The sequence below is a fragment of the Girardinichthys multiradiatus genome, chromosome 5 (genome assembly GCF_021462225.1).
Source record: "Girardinichthys multiradiatus isolate DD_20200921_A chromosome 5, DD_fGirMul_XY1, whole genome shotgun sequence".
Lineage (NCBI taxonomy): Eukaryota > Metazoa > Chordata > Actinopteri > Cyprinodontiformes > Goodeidae > Girardinichthys > Girardinichthys multiradiatus.
This window is the reverse complement of record NC_061798.1, coordinates 48,283,896-48,305,980: the sequence shown is the minus strand read 5'-3', so window position 1 is coordinate 48,305,980 and position 22,085 is coordinate 48,283,896. Positions and strand designations below refer to the sequence as shown.

Sequence of the window (22,085 nt, the reverse complement as noted above, 5' to 3'; positions counted from 1 at the left end):
AATGTTTACCACTGTCAGCATGTCTACTCTGCACAGCCCTCAAATCCAATAGACTCTGACTCAATTAAATAGTCCACCATATTGAATGGGAGTTTATCAATTGATTTGAGCAGTGGTAATGTGATAATCGAGGGGAACTGGATAGCATATTAGCACAAGGCCCTGACAGCATTATTGCACTGGTTTACTATTAGAGGTGGCTTAATCGAGCACCTCGATGAGCACGTCTTCACGTTGCCCTGGAATTAATTAAGATGGGCTTTTTTTTCCCCAAACACAAGGCAAAGTACATCACATAATGTTCTCCAGCTGATCAAAGAAACGCAGCAACACGCCATGCTGAAGTCGGGACACAATTAGTGACATTTGAGCTAACACACACAGCCATGCTAAAAGGTTTAAGGTGGAAGACTTCAGGGTCTTTTTTTAACTCTAATTTCATAGCTGCGAAAAGAACCTAAAAAAGGAGTGGGGGGCCACGTTTCACACGTCACAATAACAACTGCAAAACACAGAAAGGAAACTTAAGCAGTCAACATACAAAAGGCCTGTTCCTCTCAGTAAAATGTGCAAACACTTGGCACCTTTAATGTGAAGGGTTTCCATGCAGGGAGGGCACATATGTGTGAAACACAACAAAATTAAAAAAAGAAAAGAATAAGCACATCCTCGGCAGGATGGGCAAAAATGGAGTCACAATGGATTGTAGAGCTTACCAGCAGTGGCAGGGTTGATGCAGTCAAAAAGGGTCCCTTTCCTTAATTATTTACTTCCCTATCCGACATTGTCCTGCAAGAGGTAAAAATACATTCATTTCAGGGACCCTTTTCTGTGAGCCAAGCAACCAGGAGCCCGTCCACTCGAGCATCGTCAGCATTGTGGACAGGGGAGCGTGGTGAATTGATCGGCTGTGGCTGTCGCTGCATGTGTGTGTTTGCACGTTTCTGATTGTTTTAGTGGAAATATTTTCTTTTCACATGTTTTTCTTTATCTGTTAATATTGGAGGAAGAACCATGTGGCAAGAACTTATGGATGCAGTGATGAAGTCATTATTTTCTTACTGTATTTGAGTAAAATAGGTGCTCTGATACATTGCTGTGAGTGTTTCTATGTGGGCTCAAGCACTTAAAAATCATAATGAAATGCAAAAATTATTAATTTCTGCAAAACACTTTAGGGTTGACTAGAGAAGGGGGCCACAGATTTCTGTTCAGGGTGCTGGTAATGATGCTCAGGTAGGCAGGTCCTTTGCAACACATCTCCATGTCTAAAAAAACACCTTCTCACTGCTAATAAGCTCTAAATTAATCATGGCTATCTTTTAAAGTCAAATATGCTAAATCTCAAGCAGTAAGTACTTTGCAGAATAACTAAAATCCTTTTCAGATAATCAAAATGCACACCTCATTGTTAGAAAAACCACATTATTGAAATAAAGGGAAAAAAGAAGCATAGTTGCAACCAGTCTGGTTTTAGCTTCTTCACCTGGATTCGCAAGTAATATTTAAAGGAATGAACTAAACAAGATTTACTGTATTCATATATTTTAAGATTATTCAAAAAATATTTAACTTTACAAACTTCAAAAGAAGAAACAGGCCAGCTTGTGGTCATTTTAATGAACACGATTTAACCTGTGTGTAGTCAGAGACGCAGTCTTTAACAATCAAAATAACTGAACTGAGTCCACACCGAGGGCATTATGTCCTCTTCTCTTCATTTATCAGATTTAGATTCTCTGCCCCATTTCCCACTCCCCTCCATTCCTCCCCCTCCATCACTCCTCTTCAGTATGCTTCATCTTCACCACCACCCCCCCCTCTCCAGTACCTCCCTGCTGGCCAGTAATGTGGCTGGCAAACCAATTTGACAGTCTCATCTTCGCCCAAAAGACGGGGGAGGCCTCCGGAGAGCCCGTTTCGACTGTGCAGAGGAGGCTGAGCCAGAGCAAGCCTGTCCCAGTCGCCGTTAATCATCTTTAGGTTCATCTGATGGCCCTTGCCCTTGTTTCTGTGTCAGTGTGAATGTGCACGGATACATACATACCTAAATGTGCTTTTATTGTCTAAATGGCTCATAATGTGTAAATGAGATGGAGCACCGTGAGGTATCGAACTGACACTGCTGGTCCTTTGTCTTCCCTGTCGTTCGGGGCATGTTATGAGCTTTTAGGTGATTAGGAGGACATGGATTTTACCCACGTTTATTACTCTGCTGCTGCTATATCTGCTTTCCATTGTTTAAACTTACCAAATAGCATAGACTTCAAATTAAATTGTGCATTAAAAATTAATTAAACAAGTTAGGTTTCTATGTGTTTTTATCTCAGAATGATGATATATTCTTTATTCTCTTTAAAATTTGTAAGCCAGCAGTGATAAAGAGATGTAAGAGTTTAAGTTCTTGTTTGCTAACATATTCTCTCTTTTAACGGCGTGCCCTTTATTTAGAAGACACAAACTCAGAGTTGATTGTGCGGCAGAAGAGCCAGGCCCACATGCCGTGAGGGGACCGAGGGAAAAGAAGGAAGACGGAAAGAGGAAGGAGAGAGGAGGAAAAGAGACTTTCCAACATAATTAACCTTCACTCTCTCCATTTGCAGTGGCCCATGCAGGGACTGCGGGCTGCGCACGGCTGCGTCGTGGGAATGGGGAAGAGGGAGGACACCTGCTTACTGCAGCGCCACAGAAACAGGTTCAACTTTTTTAGGTGAAGGGTAAAAAGAGATCTGAGATATTAATGTCTTTAAAGTTAGGATAAAACCAGTTTATAACGCAGCCTCTTCATCACTTTTTCCGACACAGATGACCCCCAAAATAAATGTGCAATCATGTTCAGCCGGGAGGCGGGAAGGGGAGGGGGTGGACATGGCACTGTAGAGTAAAAACACTCACTTGATTTCTTCTGTTTTACATTTAAAACCCTTATATTATGAACTTGCTCAAGGGCACATTAAATTATCCTTTTGTAGGTGAGTGTATTACAGTGGGCACAGATGTTTAACTGTGCATGAGTGTGAAATCTGCTGACCTCCAAACTGAGCGCTAAAGTGGTTCCAAATCAGTGTAATTTAGTGTTTTTGGATAGTCTGCTGCCTTCCTAGGTTGTTCATAAGTTTTTGGACCCGGTCTATGGATCAATCAGATATGCAGACAACCTTCCTGGTAACATATGAGAGCATCAAATCTCATATTATTTAGTTTAATAATAATAATACAAATACATAGATTTTTTTCTTTTTTAAAAGTTTTTTTTCTGTCAAATATTATACAGTTGAATTAGAAATTAGGTGTTGCATCTGTTTCAGCTACTGGGCAGACCAGCTTATCAATTGTCACTGCTGTCACAGTCTGCAAAACATCGAATTAGAAGAAAAAACTTAGTTGAACGTATTGAATTTACAAGCCATCAACATTCAAACAGTAGTTTTCTCCGAACACGCAGGTTCTTAATCTTATCCGAGAAGATGCTCTGATGAAAACAGCTAAATTATATTCCCATTTTATTGCTTCCATTGCACTCAGATACACATTATGTCATTAAAGGATTATCCAGGGACAGATCTGATGAGAGTACAGCTTGTGTATTGACTTGTCTCAAAGCTTCAGGATTTCTCCAGCTTGGCTGTTGCTCTGCTTTTTATTTTCATGTTTGAACCTGCGGTGGAAACTCATGTCCCAGGAACATTACAATCATAGCAGTTTGTTCCTCTTACTGATGTGGTTTAATAAATTGAGATAAACTGTCAATGCACATCCACACTGACAAGATGTTCAAGCTTTTGTAATTGTTTAGTAGCTCCCCTGCTTAAAATGATGTTTCTGCACCTTGCAGACATTACATTTTACCCACTGGTCTGCTTATTGTTCAAACGCCTTTGTTGTTTTTATGAAATCGAGTTGAGACATGAAGGAATTAAAAGGGACAGCTGACAGGCAAAAAAAGAAAAACTGTTGCTAAAGTCCCCAACAAATGTACTGGTCCAGTGTTTAGTTATTTTCTAACTCTTTCACAATTCAAACATTAACAGATACAAGAAAATCAATTGAAAATGGAGAACATGTTTGTGCAGGCTGGTCATAACCGAAGCATTCGCTGTTTGGAAAGTCTGATGAAATAAGTGGAGCTAACGGTGTTACTGGTGGGGATGCACCACAGTGAAGCAGTGCATGCTACGGCAAGCTGCTGTAGACTCGGCCACATTCAGTCCTGCTCCTCCTGCTCTCATCTCATCCAGAACCACCAGCTCTGTTTAGATGCTGCTATTGAACAGCCAGTTTTAGAAACAGATACCACAAAAAAACTGAAAGTTGAAAGGCTTTCCAGGTTTGGGCTGGAAAAGGATGGGCAAGGTAGAAGCAGTGGAGGAAGAGAAAAGGGGAGTACAAATGATATGTTACACTGTGAAAAAAAAATTTAATATCTCAACAATTAGACATTTTTTATCTGTCATTGAGAAAAAAGACTAAATTTTCTTGCAGAGGAGATAGCTTAAAGATATCCATGTTGTTTCTGAGCCGACACTTGTTTTTGACATTTCATGGACTGTGCTCTAGGCGTAGGCTCTAGCATGTGTTGTGACATTGAGCTGCCATCCGTGTTGCTCCAGCAAACATTTATTCTGCAGATCGGAGTGTGTGGGACGGATACGTGCTAACAAGCCCAGGTGAGTACGGCTCGCATCACCTCTTAATGCGCTAATAAATGCAGCGGTTTGACAAACCGCTGTCGATGTTAATGTAGGCGCCTTGAATTCACCGTGCAAAGGTGAGGCAGTGAGGGCAGGTAAACAACACGCCGCAGCTGGAAGCTTGGAGTGTATATTTATATGTGTGTGTGTGTGTGTGTGTGTGTGTGTGTGTGTGTGTGTGTGCTTCTCTGCATGGCACTCTGGTCTTCTGAACTTTTACTTGACACAGAGCAGATGTCCCTGAGTACCCTTTTAATTTCTTATTAACTAACAGATGTTAAGTGTTAGCTTATCTAAAAAAGGTTCACAAGATACTGAGAGATAAACTTAGATCTTTAAGATAAAGCGCACTGTGCAAAAGTCTTGAGGCACTTTTTTTTTTTTTTTCTTCTAAGAAGGAACACTCGGGTCCAAAATTTAAAGCGGTCTTAATCAATAGTTCTCCAGAGCTTTGGAAGGTATTCAAAGTCTTAATTTGACTTTGGGTGATTTTTGGCAGTGATTTTGTTCAGATTATATTTTTCTTATCCTTGAGCCTTTTTCAGAGGAAAGTTTTTTTTCCCAGTTTGACAATAACCAACAGGTTCGTTCATGTTCATTGGCACTCCTGGTTTAGACGAAGAAAAACTCATAAAACTAATTCATCTTATATTATGATACTATAATCTAAAAAAAAGTGTAGAAAAGTTCCAACCTTTCATCTGGATTTACATTTATTTAATGGGAAAAAGATCCCATGTTAAAAAAATATATTTTATTTTAAAGATATCAGTGGTGCCATAAGTATTGGTACCCCTAACAACTCCTAAAAACTAATATTAAGCATTTTTTAATTTATAATTTACTCGTTTTTCAGAGTGACTATTTATTATAAATTTAGGTAATATCCTGGGGTATTAATATGACATAGACCGTTTCTCTTAGCCACTCCTCTAAATGGGAAAGACAAGAGAAAGTGCATTTCAAGTAGCGCAAATTTCTGTTGACCTGCATAAACCAGGAAATGACAGAAAATGGCTACTCACCTAAACATGCTCATATCTAAAGTCAGAGCAGTAATTAAAAATGTACACCTAACTGGGACCCAAGTTCGTCTTGGTACCATGCACAGTAAGGAGGATGTAGGGAGATAAGAATCTCTGAAGATCACTGTGAGAGAACTGCAGCAGAGTGGCAAAAGTGACTTATTTTAACACACATTTACCAGGGGCGGCAATACTTGTAGAGAGCACTGTGAAAATAATTAAAGTTAAAATGTAAAGGAAAACATTCAAGGAAAAAAATAAGTTTTGTGTCTGCATGCTTTACCCCTGCTTGTTCAGATTTTCTCAATTTAATGAGGACACGGTGTACGTGTGCAGCCCAGTTATGCCAAAGTTTTTGGCAAACGGCTCGCTGGAAATCATCTTGTTGATGCAGAAATATTATGCCTCAAACTTGTTACCTTTGGCACATTATAGAGCCGAACGCATGAAAAAATGTGTCTTTGCAACAGCCTGCCTTGAGATAAAATGTAAAATAAGGTTATTTGCTTCTGTAAGTTTGTTAAGTGAAGACACAACATCTGTCGATCCCTTGAGTTTGGGAGATTTTCTAAGTTGAATGATTCATAGGTTATAGTTGGGGCTTAACAAACAGCAAATATAATCCTTAATATAATACGATACAAGGACTGTACTGAAAAAAGTGGAAATTCAGTGTTCAAATAAAACATCTTAAAATGCCTCTAGAAAGCCTGAAGAACTGTTGCTCTAGACAACTTTAAAAGATAAAAGAAAATAGTTTGACTGCTTGGAAGCAAAATATAAAAAAATATGTCATAGCTCAAGTCCTGTAAAACTGGAACAACTTTAATAAGGCTCATAATGAAATATTTAGAACCTGAAAACCTTCCACATTCTGTATGTAATGACATGGTAATAAAAACAGAGTCAAACTAAATAAATCCTTCAGATTAAAATTAAATAGTTATTTGTAGACTTGTAGCACTCACCTATCTCTGCTCCGTCGGGAAGGGAACGCAGCGTTGCAGCCAGCCACTGTGCACACATGCATCTCTTTCAGGTGCACATTCTTGTAGTGCAGTTTCATGCTGTAGGAGCTCTTGAAGCTCTTCTTACAAACATAGCAGATCTTGGGGTCAGGACTGGAACATGGGTCTCCTTCAGGTGATTGAGACATAGGGAATTTGGGTGGACTGGCACCATATCCCATTGAAGAGATGAAGCTCTCATGCAGAGCAGCCATGCTTGCGGCGGCAGCAGCAGCTGCTGCCATGCCCCCATTATAGAGGCCATACTGGCTCATGCAAAACATGTCATAAGTTGGATCATTGAGTTCCTCTTTAATCTTGATTGGAGCCTGGTGAGGTGATGGTGAGGAATGACAATTTCCCTCTATGTCTTTTCTCAAGTGTTCTTCCTCATGGGTCTCCTTTTCATGCTCCTTGTCCAGACCCCTTTCTCCCCTGCTGTGCTTTTGATGTTCCTCCCCATCCATCAGATCATCTCGGTAGAACATCTTGGAATCCGAGGTTTCAGACTCATTTTCAAAGTCTCTCTCGTGGTCCTGATCTTCCGAGGTAAAGCTGTCCATACAACGCAGCTCTGAAGCACCACCTCTGCTGTCACTACCAGTCCCTTCCCTACATTCATCCTCACTGTGCCTCATCATTCCTCTCAGGGCTAAGCCAGGGCTCATCTCATCCTGGGAGGGGGATTGCTGGCCACTGCCACCACTTTGGTGTCCAGTGCCACTTGCACCATTATTGTTGCAGTTGCCGTTGATTTTAATGTTGTTGTGAAGAAAACTTGACTGATGATTGTGGTGGATGTTATCATCATCATCCTCATCTTTGTCCTCAAAATCATCTGCCACATCAATCACTTCCTTCTCAATCTTAACTGGCATGCTCGATTTACGAGGTTTCTTTTTGGGCGTGGGGTCACTGCTTGTAGTGAGGTCCTGACTGGCACCAGTGGGTAGACGGTGGGACATAGGACTTGCCTCTGACACATGAACATTATTATGTGAGACAACAGCAGCCAGGATCTGATGTTGCTGGTCCATTAGGGTGGTGCTGTTAGTTGTGGTGGGCATGATGGGGCTGGTTGGCAGTGACACTGGAGGGCTGACAAGGTCTGCTGGAGACACAAGTGTTCGGTAGAATGGGGGCACTGGTTGGACTGGCTGCACTGACTTCAATGAGGGGAACACCAGAGGACCCTGCAGCGGGGACTGAAGCATAGGGTCTATTGGGGGAGTAGTGAAGCCCAATGGTGGCCTTCCAGGGCTGGTGAGTGTGAAGCCACCATTCTTGCTGCTTGAGATGACAGGTGTACCTGTGGTGGAATTGGCACGAATAAGGTCTTTGTCACGGTTATTGCGCAGCATGGGCATGTGCAACCGTGGATTGGGATTGGCACTGTGGCGGTTGCGGCTGCGCAGTGAGCTGAAGACCATATTGCATCCCTCAATGGTGCAACGGTGCTTAATCTTCAAGTGTACAGCATTATAGTGTATCTTAAGTGTGCCTTTATCATAAAAGGTCTTTCCACATGCGTTGCAGCACACACGACCCTTACGTGAGGTGGCTCCCATGCGGCGAATACGATGCATCTTGGAGGAGAACGAAGGATGGCTGATGGTTTTTGAAGGCTCATCCTTAATATAGTGGTGGTGCACCTGATGGTCGCTCAAGCTGTTGGGTTGCTGAGACTGATTTTGGGACTGCTGTTGGCCCTGCTGCTGTTGCTGCTGAAGTGATGTTTGCTGCTGAGCTTGCTGGGTGGAAGGGGTCGGGGAGATGGGCGATGCACAGTTGTTGGGTTCTGTCTTGGGTACAGTGTTGTTAATTCCTCCCAGTACTCCGCGGCTAGGGCTCTGACCTGTGCGGAAGGGTGATAGGGACACCTCTGATTCACTGGTCTCCACCTGCTCTCCTTGGTTTGGAAGGCTGGGCTCCCGAAGCCGAAGGGCAGACTGCTCCATTGGGAGACCATTAGGGGGCAAGCCAAGCATGGGGGCAGAGACTGGGTTGATATATTGGAATGGTAAGAGAAAGGCTAAGCTGTTGGGGATATTCTCAAAATGATGAATGCTGGAGGGGCTACTGTTTTCCAGATGTGTCAAGAGCCCTGGGCTGCGAGTTCTGTTATTACTTTCGATGAATGTCCTAATCCCAGAGTCTGTCTTTGACGAGGGAACTGTAACTGCCTGACCTTCTTTCTCCTGAATAGCCATCAGCTCCACGATGGACTTGGTCTCACCAAAGCGCAGAAACTGCTGCAGGGTGATGATCTCTTCTTCACGGGACATGATGGTCCAGCGGTCCAAAACCTTGCCTGCAGCATCCTAAATGTCCCAGAAGGGACGAGAGGCAAGAGAGAAGATACAGACTGTTATTGATTGTGAATAATCAGTCTGGTCAAAGGAAAAGACAGAGCAGGGGTTAGGTGGGTTTTTCCATTCAGGATACTCAGAAGTCCCCTGAAGCGACACCTGATAAGCTTTGTCAAAGATCTACCCCTCACATTCTCAATTATTCTTGGGCAGATCAGTCCTGCAGATGGGCAAAAGTAATTTTTAATTTGCCATAGAAATATCAGGAATTCTCCCAAAAACTCCCTTTGTGAAAAAAGACTTCTGTAAGGAGTGAGGATATATGACTACATTAAATAATGTCTACCAGTAGGCAATCCCTCAGTTATTTTGGACTGATCAGGGGTCCAAATCTTTCATAATTTAAGAGGCAACAAAATTAAATAGGGATCAAGACCCAAATAAATGGAACAACAAGTGTAACATAAAGCTTACAGGTAAAAATGTATATATAAAAGGAATTCTAAGTGAAATTTGAGAATTTTATGAGTATGATACATAAATTATGAAAATATTTAACTAAAAAAATAATAAACTAAACACCACAGTTTAGGTACAAAATGGGAGCATGATTTAGCAAAGAAATGAACTGAGCCTCAATATTATGAGTTCCTACAGTCCTGCTTTCTGTGTTTCCCGGCCTATGAATGAAGAGAATCATGTATCTGGCCTAAGAACGAAAACATTTTGGTGATATGCAATAAACAGCTTTGAAAAAAGAAAGGAAGAGTCCTTGCAAATGTGCTCCTCATCAAGCATAAAGAGATAATGAGGGATTCTGGGGGAGAAATTGAGGCAAAAAATATATTGATATACTTTTATCCTCTTCTGGGGCCCCATATCTTCACCTGTATCAGATTGCCATTGGCAGATGAGTTCACAAACTCAGCAACACGCCGTAACTGATGTTAATATTCAGAGTTGGAGTATTTATGTGAACAAAATGGAAATGTACAGTGTAAATACTGCGGTTCACACACTGCAAGCCCTCAGGGGAGCAGGAGCAAGGGACATCAAGGGAGCAACGCCGAGCGATGACAATTAGTCATGCTGAAATGGTAGCATTTCTTATATGCTCCTTGCTGCTGGCATCTATAAAAGATAAATGGCAACTGTGGTGCGCAGAAAGCTGTAAAAACCAACATCACAAAAGCACAAAGGGCCTGTAAGGAGAAAACAGAAGATAAATGTTTAAAGAGAGACAGCGGGGAAAAAAGGGGGGAGAGAGAGATACTATGGGAGACACAGAGGAAGAAAACACAGAAAAAGAAATAAAAGTGTGAGTGGTTTCATATCATGCCCTTAGATATACCAGAGAACTAGATTCTTCTGAGACGAAACATCAATAGTCACTGGGGTGTTTGTTGTTAAATATACATTAAAAAACATTTTACACTTTCATTCTGTGTGCGCTCTGGAGTTTTAGCCTGGAGGTATGACTTTAAATTCTAGCCTGGACACTATTATTTCATACTGCATGGCCATGTGGGCATTAGCACTTCCATTTGATTTAATTGAAACAAAATAATGAAAGTAAATTAGAAAGTGAATCTTTGAATAGCTCCACCATCTGAAAAATGTTCTTAAGAAACTGTGATTCTAAGAAGAGCAGCAGTCTTTTTTTACACTTTAACAAAAAAAGGACTTTTCTTACATTTTTTAACATGCTAAGGACACCTGATTAGAAAAGGGCAACATTTTTAATATTTACCTTTAATGTTCATATTAATAACAAACTGGATTCATAAGTAACAACTCTGAAAATTGAGGAAATGTTAGTTATTAAGATACGGTACAGAATAATTTAAGTGATGTCATCTTCAAAAAATATTTACACCCCTTTAACTTGAAGTTGGATCACATTACAACCTCAAACTTTATTCCAGACTTTATGTTATAGACCAACGTAAAGTAACGCATAATTGTTAAATGAAAGAAAAAAGTTACTTGATTTTCAAATGTAAATTTGTTTTTTTTTTATGCATCCTTATTCAGCTGCCTTTACTCTCAAACCTTTAAATAAAATCCAGTGCATCTAATATCATGATGATTGAGTTTGCTGTAAGCAATTTTGTAGAAACAAAAGACATTTAATTGCAGTGAAAGGTGGTTTAAAAAAATGTCAAAAAGTTCAAGGTGTATAAATAGTTTTGCAGGGCACTATAAACTTATCCAAAAGTGTTAAGGGTTTCTAATACATTTACACTAAAAGATGTCATCAAGATGCACATTTCCAACCATTTATGTAACACCTGCAGAATAAAACTCTTTATTTTGTCTTCAAAGAATACAAACGTGTCGGTGAGAATCTTGATACAGAGCTTTTTCTGCACAATCAGAATCAGAATCAGAATCAGAAAAGCTTTATTGCCAAGTACGTTTTTGGACATACAAGGAATTTGTTTTGGCGTAGTCGGTGCAATACAATACAAATTAAACAGTATAAACATATCTACAATATAATATAAATATATGTGCACAGTTTTAAGTGAGTGAGAGTAAATATAGAGCAGTATAAGATGCAAGAGCAATACAACAGTGCAGGTGATCATTGTGCAAGTATGGCAGTGCAAGTAAAGCAGGAGTCCATGCTGAGCGTTAATGTAACACATAGAGTTACAGGTTACAAGTGTCCTGTCAGCAAAAAAAGGGGGGGGAAAGGGAGAGTGTCAGGGTGGTTTCCGGGCTTTGTTAACAAGGCTGGTGGCAGATGGGAAAAAACTGTTCTTGTGGCGTGAGGTTTTGGTCCGGATGGACCGCAGCCTCCTGCCAGAGGGGAGAGTCTCAAAGAGTCTGTGACCGGGGTGGGAGGGATCAGCCAGAATCTTCCCTGCCTGCTTCAGGGTCCTGGAGGTGTACAGTTCCTGGAGCGACAGTAGACTGCAGCCAATCACCTTCTCAGCAGACCGAATGACACGCTGCAGCCTGCCCTTATCCTTGGCTGTAGCAGCGGCATACCAGATGGTCTTTGAGGAACCTCACAAAGCACCACTGTTTGGCGGTCACTTGATTTTTAAAGAAAAAGCAAGCAATCCAAACAGAGTCATGCATTCATTATGCCAGATCTCTCAAAGCAAAGATTCAACAAAAGTTAAAAAAATTAATAAATATTTGCAAGAATGCATGAACTGGAAGATTAATCTGCAGGAACATCCTCACAGAAGCAATGATAAAGATAAGAGCATTAAAAAAAAAACGTAATGTCTATACTGAGCATCTAGGGTGTGTTGACACACATTTGCAGACAAACACTTGCCCCCATAATCTTTACTACTATAAGTCTTACAACTGCACTCCCCTGCATTAGCTCTGTGTTGCTGTGAGAGAAACAAATGCACCATTAGAAGCACTTTTACAAGTAGGCACTCATCTTCCAATTAGCTTAATGTGGCCCTCTTCCCTCTCTATTTTCCAGCCGTGCCCCACCTCTTCTTGTACACTCCCTTCAGTAAAATCTCATTAATCCACCCTCCCCCATCTCCCCTAGTGCTATGACATATTAGTCTGTCATTATGCATCCCAGAGTCCTTTAAACAATGCAGCTAAACCTTTGTTTGCCAGGTTAATGACTATTAGCCAATAATTACAGCAGAGAGACGAAGGGGCACCCTACTTTATCTGCTCGACAGCTTCTGATGTTACTTTATTTTATCCGCTGGCCTCGCTGTCTCCCAGAACTAATCTGGCACGAAGCGTATTTATTCATCTTTTTGCTCCTGCAATTTATTCTGCGTTTATGGCATCCCCAATGCTAGATGCAGTGCAAAATTTCCTTCCGTCGCTCGTTGAAAACGTTGAGCACATGATAGGCTTGTCAGGGGTTGGGTTAACATGTTCAGTTACAACATGTCAGCCAATTATGCAATTAGCAGGTTATGCAATTTGTTGCATTAAAAGGCAGCATGCATAGCATTAGTTGAATAGTGTGCATTAGACATAGGCAATTGAAAATTTTTGCTCTTTTTAATATTTGTCACCTATTCTAACACAGCAGAGTAACAGAACTGCTTACAGGTGAGGAAAAAAACTAAACTAGGAGATCTCTGGGCAGTCTAAACCGGTTTCTGTGAACACAACGTAACTGATCATAAGATGGTTCAGTTGAAATAAAGAGGATCAGTTCTCACAATGGCAAAATGAACCATGGGAACCACATTGATCCACCAATCACCTCACAGTGAATGTGATCTCCTCTAAGCCTCAAGGGAATCCCTATTGATCTCCAGTCCTGCTCTCAGATCCAGTTGCTTAAAAAAAGAAAACATACTCTATTCCTGTGTTTACCACTTCAAGGGAGGTTAAGCAGAAGTTCCTTGTGATCTGAGAAGGTCTTGAACCTTGACGCTTCCTTTTTTCCATTTTCTTCTGCCCTCCCCACTCCGTTTTGAGCCGTTATAAATAATGCAGAGATCTAGTGACGAAGGGGCACCATAGGGGATAGGTTCATGCAAAGCCTACTGCCTGGAGCCATCACATCAGAGGCCAAGAGCCCCAAAGGCACAAGCTGCTTCCCCATTGGCTCCCCAGTGGCTGGTCAGAGGTCATCTGTGAACAACTATCTCTACTTCTTCCCCTGTGATGATGCACAGGAAAATGTCCAGCAACACAAGGATGTGTGTGGACGACATTTGTAGGATTCATAAAGGCTGAAATTTGCACTTTGTAATCTTTGGTGATGTCCTTTTCAGCTCTTTCATCAGAAGAAATGATTCTGCGCTTGACCTCAAAATAAATGTTTGTTTAAGATACTATACTTCAATTAAATTAATCTTTATTGACACTATAAATACACTCTTATTTGCTGTCTATCTTAAACTTAAGATTAATGTAACAATCAAAAATTGTAAATAATAAAAATTTTATTTTTTTCCAAGCAGCCGGACTTTCTCTTAAAACCAGAAGATTGATTCGCTCAATAGTTCTCCAGGTTTTCAAAGTTTTTTCACTCATTGTAGTCCATTTTCAGATTTGTTTTTATGTATGTGATTCCTCTTAAACTCAGGCTAATGAATAATTAAGAGATAAGATGCTCCAAAGCTCAATGGATGAGCCAATGTTGGGTCAACACAGGACAGACAAGTGTGCATAGCTTTTTTTTAACTAGATGTTTAGACACTATTCGTTCTTATTTCTTAAGATAAATATATGGAAAGTACCAAATACAACACATTTTCCTTCCACTTAACTTTCCACCAATATGCCTGGATACAGCACTATGTAAGCAGCCAGCTACATGCAGGTGTAATCAGTCTGCTAGACAACAGTCAAATCAGCATTTGTCTTTATGCCGTAACATACTCATAATATATATAGATCTTTTTTTTTCTCTAATTTAATTTTTCCATTTTTGGGTTTTCATTAGCTATAAGCCATAATAATCAACAGTAAAGCAACAGCAATAAGCACTTGAAAGGTGTCACTGTGAGAGATGACTTTAATGTACTCGGGGCTGAGCAGACAATGAGTAAAGCTAGTTCCAAATCTTTGAAAGAGCTTTAGCAAAACATTAAACCGAGGAGTCTGTTTCCTTGGAAAATGTAATCAGATAAAAGTGGTTGTTTAAAACTTTTGCAGAGTTTAATCATCCCTACCCTTCTGTTTCTCTAAAGATGTGAAGAATCCAGTGAAATTGTGGCATGTGTTTCAGTAGACAGCCTTGGTGCCTCTCCATAAATAAGCTTCAGTGTCTTTTAGGTTTTAACAAGTAACAATTTGGTGGGAAATGAGATCCTCAGGAAGTAAATGTTACATAATATTTTATGTAAACTGTTCAAATTCTGATTTCCACATGAAAACAGAACCGATGTGGAAACAGAGATGATTCAATAAGCACCAACTCAGAGTCCTGATGAGAACCCGGAGCAGACCCATTCAGAGGTGGTTCCTGCGTTCTTATCTAATAAGGAACCATAAAATAAGGTACCGGCAGAGCCAATTTTATCCTCATCACCGCCACAGAAGACAGCTTGACTGGCTCCAGGATGAGAGAATGTGAACAGGCCACAGGGCTTATTCTGCTACAGCAGACACACTGATCAGCAACTGAACAGGCCACAAGATACCCTGCCTTCACCTTTCAACCTGATTTAACTCATGACTTTGGTTAAAAATTCATGACCGTGTGTTAGTTGCTGCTAAGGGCACACTAATCGACTGGAGTGAGATTTATAGTGCAGTTGCAGACTGTGAAGATGGAAAGGGAGGGGTCAGGGGGTCATTATGCTGCAGAAGACTTTAGCACAGATGGGTGAGTCACAACCTGGCACACGCTGGGTTCCAGGTGGCCTTTAGTAAACCGTTTCCATTTCTTTTTCCACTGTCTTGTCTTTTATTATCTGTTTTTGAAAACAAAGCTGTCATTTTAAGTCTCTTCTCCTCTGATCCATCTAACTCTCCTGACTTCAAACTGCTGCCATCATCAGTGATTAATGTTGAAAGGCTGTCCCTGGAATCTTTTAGAAGTGGACAGGACAGTCCTTTGGCCCCAGCCCAGCAGAGGTGCAGATGGGGCAGCACATGGAAGCTATTTCAGGCCCCAATGCACAGCAGAGAAAAGAGGGCCACTCTTCGAGTTCAGAACCTTTTGAAGACCAGACACACACTAACATGTGAGCAGCATTTGGTTCTGAGCGTATGTATTGATTCACTGTCTCCCTGCACAAAGCAAGACAGTAATACTGGCCCGCCTTGCTGAAGAACCGTAACTGTGGTGAATGCGTAAAACTCAGCAGACCCAGGATGGAGCCAGAGGGAATGCCTCGGAGAAGAGAAGTGGACCGATGGAAGCAGCGACTGTCGGATGCTTCACGTTAATTGAGGATGATCTGCGTGATCTGTCGGGTCTGGATGCAGCAGTCAGGTCTGTCGTGGGCCTGGAAGACAGATGTAGGGGCCTCTTCACTCCCTCCAGGGCCGATGGAGAGCAATGATGCGGTGGAGAAACAGTGTGTGTGCGTGTGCTGGTAGAAATGCTTTTCTCTCCCACTTATATCAAATCTCTTTTGTCTTGATTACCATTTTGGCAGAAGGCCGTAACAGAGTAGGTGAATTAACATATGCTCACAATTTGCTCTTTGGCCACATCATTGTATTGTTGCTGCGTGTCCGGACGAATCAGTCATTTCTGTTTGTCTTCTGGTCTGTACTGAGCAGCAACATACAGTCCCAGGTGAATCATTTCTCCAAAAAGGCTCCAAAATGTAGGAAGTTCTTTCTGATTATTTTTCTTTTAAAAAATTGTAAAAAAACCTCCTACTTTTTCTGAAGTTTTTCCACATATTCGCTTAATTTTACACAAACCAAACACCTCGCTTTCACCTCCAGGAAGTGAACAGGAATATTTGAACAGAGACTGGGCTGCAGAACCTAAGTCATCCTGTTTTGGTGTAGTAGGCAATATAGGTGTCTGTAAGTTGCAGACACGCTGCATTAGAAGAGCTTTTCAGTTTCCTCCCATGCTTCTGCTGTGCAGGAAGAGAAAGAATAAGCTAATGGACTCTTTATTTAATGTGATCAGAGCCATTATTGACATGCTGCCAGGAAGATTCAGGACCATTAACACAAGTCTCTGTGTGTGTGTGTGTGTGTGTGTGTGTGTGTGTGTGTGTGTGTGTGTGTGTGTGTGTGTGTGTGTGTGTGTGTTTTGCTATCTGGTACCATTCCTAGAGCCCAACTCCTTTCCCCAACAATATTTCACTGCCAGACTGGTTCTGAGGAGGAGATCCCTCCCTCAGTTTTCCATCCATCCATCCATCCATCCATCCATCCATCCATCCATCTACTTGTTGTCCATCAACTTCCTTCCACTCTTGGTTTTTTTGTATGTTCCATATACAATATAAAGCCTGACTACTGTAGAAACATCTACCCTAAATTCATGACTGCTGGAGGTTTCTTCCTGTTAAAAGGGAGTTTTTCCTCTCCACTGTCGCTACATGCATGCTCAGTATGAGGGATTGCTGCAAAGTCAACGCCAGTGACTGTCCACTGTCTCTACATGCTCATCCAGGAGGAGTGACTGCTGCAAGTCACTGACTGGATGCAATCTGCTGGGTTTCCTTAGACAGAAACACTTTTTATCCAATTTGAATAAATAACTGAATCTGTTCAATGGTTAGGATTAATTGGAATGTATGTACCTGACTTTTGTGAAGTGCCTTGAGACAACATGTTGTGAATTGGCACTATATAAATAAACTGAATTGAATTGAAGTGAATTGACATTAACTTTTATATTTACTCTTCAAAAAATTGCCCAAACGTGTACTGAGAACCTTGGAATCTAGAGTCCAGAAAAGTATGCACTTTTGGCATAAAAGTTATAGAAAACCCTGTAAACTATAGAGGACTGCAATTCATCCCTGTCAGCATTCCCAGCACAAAGCAGACAAACCAGAGGACCTTCATCACGTAGCCTTGAAGAAGTCACATTTGTCAAGATAATATGAAACAACATCAATGTGGGAATTTGTGAAACATCTGTTGTATTTCTCTTTTAACTTATTTTTGACAAGGAAATTTATTCATGTTTCCAAGTATGCATTTATTTTTTATCGTTGCCAATAACATTTAAGGATGCAGTTATGAAAAATTCATTAGATAATTAACTTTATGAGAAAAAAATTCAAAAGACCTAAAGCGAGCACTGTAGATGGTGACAGGATAACTACTATGTACTTATAGTGCGGTTTGTTCCAATATTCATAAGAATAGTTAAAGTAAGATATTATTGATTTATCTGTTTTCATAAACATTTTACAAATTGCTTGACAAGAATATGTAAGGTGTGTTAGGTTAGGTGGATGTTCACCAGAGCGCAGCAATAAAATCTGTGATAAATGCACCAGATTCTGCTAAAGGCCTTGACGGAGAGGAAGGTTCCCATCCATCACACTGGTCCAGCCATTCCAGAGCATGTTCCTTTTGCATACATGTGTCCGTGTTTATCTGTGACTGAACATGAGGATACTGTGCTCGGGTCTCTCGGGGCACCGTTCCAGGTCGCCGGGTCTGTCTGCTGTCATGGGTTCTAGAGTGGTGATAACTTACAGCGAAAATAAACACGGTCACCATCTGCTGCTGCCCCTATATACAATCATTAGTACAACAAGACAAGCTCAAGAAAACACTGGAAAAGTTTGGTATATGCTGCAACATATGAATACAAGGTGTGTGATTATGTTTCATGTCTTAGAAAAGATCAGAAATCACCGAACAAAGAGTGGAACATCAGCAGCAGTGTCTGCTTAAAAAGGTAAGTCAATGGGGGTCATTCAGGATCACCAAGGTCCTGCGGGGCCAGCAGATGTTTGATCCTTACCCAGCACATCTGGTCCCCAACACACTGAATCTATTTCACTCACTTCTCCCCTTTAGATTTTCATTGTTCCTCATGGTCCACTAAACTCTGCGCCTCTCCTTTCAGACAAAAACATCCATTCATCATTATTTTTACTCATCACTTAAGTAATTTTGCTTTTCTTAAATATTTCTGATGTGTATATATTGAGATTTTTTGCAAAACAAAACAACACATCTTGTAAATCTAAGTATGGAAGTGCAAACTCAGTGGGCCCAAACTATAAAATAAGAGTTGTCACTCTCACTGTAGTGGGCCCTGGGGGGGTCACACAGCGCTTAACAGCTTCATTGTTTCTTTTATTGTTAGGAACAGAGCCGGGCGTGTACACCGCTAGTGTCTGAGTTCTGGACTGCAACGTGACAAGAGCAATGTCTACTCCCCACATCTCTCTGAGCAGCTTCCTTTTATAAACGTCGACCCTGCGACCTGGTGGCAGATCCCTGAAAGGCCGGGTGGGCCATGCCCCTGCAGGACGGTGGGACACACAATGTCTGGGCCGGGCCCCGGTGACACGGGGTGGGAAGTGGAGTCAATCGCCGCTCTGTTTGTTCAGAGAGGGGATACAAGGCCACCTGGAGGCTCGGGTCCAGGAACACCAGACAGAAACAAACCTCATCAAAATTCTGGCTTTTAGTAAAAGGGGTCCCAGTGTGGAAAGAGTTGGTGGTCATAAAAATGATCAAAGGCACACTGTGCAGGTATAAACCGACATGGTAATTCAAATGAAAAATAATGAATTTCTCTTTTTATCTTTCTCTGTTTTCACAATTTGAAGATTTAATGAGTTGCTGACAAGAGGAGAGTCATTTATTAAGCTTGTTCAGCTGATAAACACCAAGCTTGGTCACAGTAAAATGGTCACTATTCATTTTATTCAAATTGTCAAGTCAAATAGAAGCATTTTAAATGTTTTGTTCCATTTACTACATAATGTACCTTTGATCATTTTTATGGACACTTCACAATGGATCCATCCATCCATCCATCCATCCATCGGTTTTACAGTCATTACAGAGAACTCTACAAGGTTCAGTCTGGAAAAGAATAACTTCTATAGGAAGGCCTCACCAGCATTTCCAAATTTCTTTTCACGAACTAACCAGTGTTCGGCTCATTCAGATGTTGGGGAATTTCTGTTTGCACAACGGTAGAAGTGTTTCTATAGAAAGACGTTGTGTAAAGCATCAGATAGTTAAATACTTATTGTAATTTGAGAGCAAACTGAACATGTTTGTGTTGTGATGATAACAATGCAGTCTTATCCTGATTTAAAGCTCCATGTAATGCAATCTTCCAGTGTTTGGGTGTGCTCCGGTCTGCCACTGCAGTGCAGCGCAATGCTATTGATCCCCTTGGCCTTGTGGTTTGCAAGGTTCCTGTCAGTAAATGCAATGAGCTGAGGCATCTACCATTCCCCCTCTCTGCCCTGTGTAGGACTACAAGCCGAACAGCCGTTGCTGAAACTCAATACAGGCAGACCGGGGCCTGGTTGTCAGCGAGCAGCGGTGCCCTACAATGTCCCGCGAGGCCTCGGCTAAGTCGATTTAGTGTCAGCGCAGCATCTCACCTCGTAGACCTGTGCCAGCCTAATGTGTCGCGCTAATATGTCTCTCCATAAGAATTACAAGGCTGTAAGAGGAACCCAGATACAATAAGTATGGATTAGCTAATGTTCAGCTTCTGTCTGCGTCTTGTTGGGATGGAAGGAGACAGCTAACGAGTGTAATAGCCTCTCACCGGGTGTCTGGCTGTGCCTCGGAGGTAAGACAGGAGCACACAGGCTGCTGGGAATTCTAAGGAGCGCTGGGAAATAAACTTTCCTCTCCAACACAGAGTGAAGGGGGGAAAAGGTGATCGGGGTAACATTGAAAAAATGATTAGTGTATAATGAGAATGATGGAGAGAATGTGATGGGCTCTTAATGCTTTTTTTTCAAGTATTGATCAACCTGGAGGGCTGGAGGTGTTTGGGTTAGAGGTCCTTGAGCATGTTCTGCTGTGTGTTCATCTGTATTGCTCCTGTGTGGTTGCCCTTTGTGCAGGGCTACAACACCTGACAGTGGAAGAGTGGGATGGGAGCAGAGTTTAGAAAGAGGAGAAAAAAAACTGAGAGAAGAGGTTGGTTTGTGGTCAGAACAGGGCATAATTAGAAACCATGTTAGCACTAAACTCTATATATCGATAAGGGATAATTTATGCACCCTATATCTTCCCTTCAGCCAAATAACCCAGGTGCTTTAATAATTAATGCTCAATAGATCACCAACACTATATCAGTTTCTACATGTTTGGCTGATTCAAGACTCCTTTTGGTCATGAATGGTAAAACTACATTGCCTTTGCAAAGGTATTCCCATCCCTTAAACCGTTTCACACTTTGTCACGTAACAACCACAGACTTTAATGTGTTTTAATGGGAATTGATGTTATACACCAAATACAAATCTAGGAAGAGTGGTGTCTATTTGTATTAAGCTCCCCAGAGCCAAGACCTTTGGGTTATGTCTCGACCAGATTTGCACATCTTGAGAATGAAAAATCTTACCCCTTATAAGAAAAAGACCCACATTTAGTGAATTTGGGTGGACATCTGTTTTCAAGTCTTGCCACCAATTCTCCATTGCATTTAAGTCTGGACCTTGTTTACACCATCCTAACAGCTAAATATAATTGGATCTAAACCATCTGTTGTAGCTCTGGCTGTATGTTCAGGGTGGTTGTCCTGCTGGAAGATTAATCTCCACCCCAGTCTCAGATCTTCTGCAAACAGGTTTTCCTCCAGATTGTCCTGGATTTAGCTCCATCCATCTTCCCATCAACTCTGACCAGCTTCCCTGGCCCTGCTGAAGAGAAGCATCCCTGCAGCCACCACCATGCTTCTCTGTGCATTTGCTGTATTCAGGGTGATGTGCAATGCGACATTTTCCTTCACACATAGAGCATTGTGTGTGGAGCTAAAAGTTCAATTTTGGCCAGACCAGTGGTGTGTGACTAATAGTTGTCCGGTCAAAAGATTTTCTCACTCAAGTCCCTTCAGAGCTACCATCGGCCTCTTCTATGATTAATGCTCTCCTTGCCCGGCCAGTCAGTGTAGGTGGATTTTACATTTTTGTAGGTCTGCAGTTGTGCCATACTCTTTCCATGTTTAGATGATGGTTCATTTAGAAGTTCAAAGCTTGAGATATTATTTTGGAACCTAACCCGGTTTTAAGTTTTGCACAACTTCTTTCCTGGCCTGTCTGCTGTGTTCCTTGGTCTTCATGAGGCTGTTTGCTATCTAGAGTTCTCTAACACCTCTGAGGCCTTCACTGAACCCCTGCATTTATACTGAGATTAACTTGCACACAGGTGGACTCTATCTACTTTTTAGGTGACATCTAAAGGCAATTTGTTGCACTTCATTTAATACAAATGCATGCCACACGTTGCAGTTATGTGCTACTGTGTGTAGGTCTATTATATAAAACCTGACAAAAACACATTGAAGGTTTTAGGTTATACTTTTGCAAGGCACTCTGCTTTAAAACATATGTGTCTCATCCTAATAAATGGAACAAAGATGAGGCTCCCATGTTTGGACATATGAAGGTATGGGAATTAGATGTGAGAGAGCCGCATCTTTGTAATTAAATATAAAAAATATGTCAAGTGCAC

At 41.3% G+C, this 22,085-nt stretch overlaps 1 protein-coding gene across 4 annotated transcripts in view; it reads right to left on the bottom strand.

The window, feature by feature from the left end:
• The window catches only part of bnc2 (basonuclin 2), a 224,429-nt gene that overhangs the window by 7,718 nt on the left and 194,626 nt on the right, over positions 1 to 22,085 (bottom strand). For 3 of the 4 annotated variants that reach the window (XM_047364402.1, XM_047364400.1, XM_047364401.1), the window contains one exon: positions 6,685 to 9,044. In XM_047364402.1, coding sequence (XP_047220358.1) covers positions 6,685 to 9,044 — 2,360 coding nt within the window. Of the gene's footprint in view, positions 1 to 716; positions 790 to 6,684; positions 9,045 to 22,085 lie in introns of all 4 variants that reach the window. The other variant, XM_047364403.1, reaches the window with a different exon arrangement.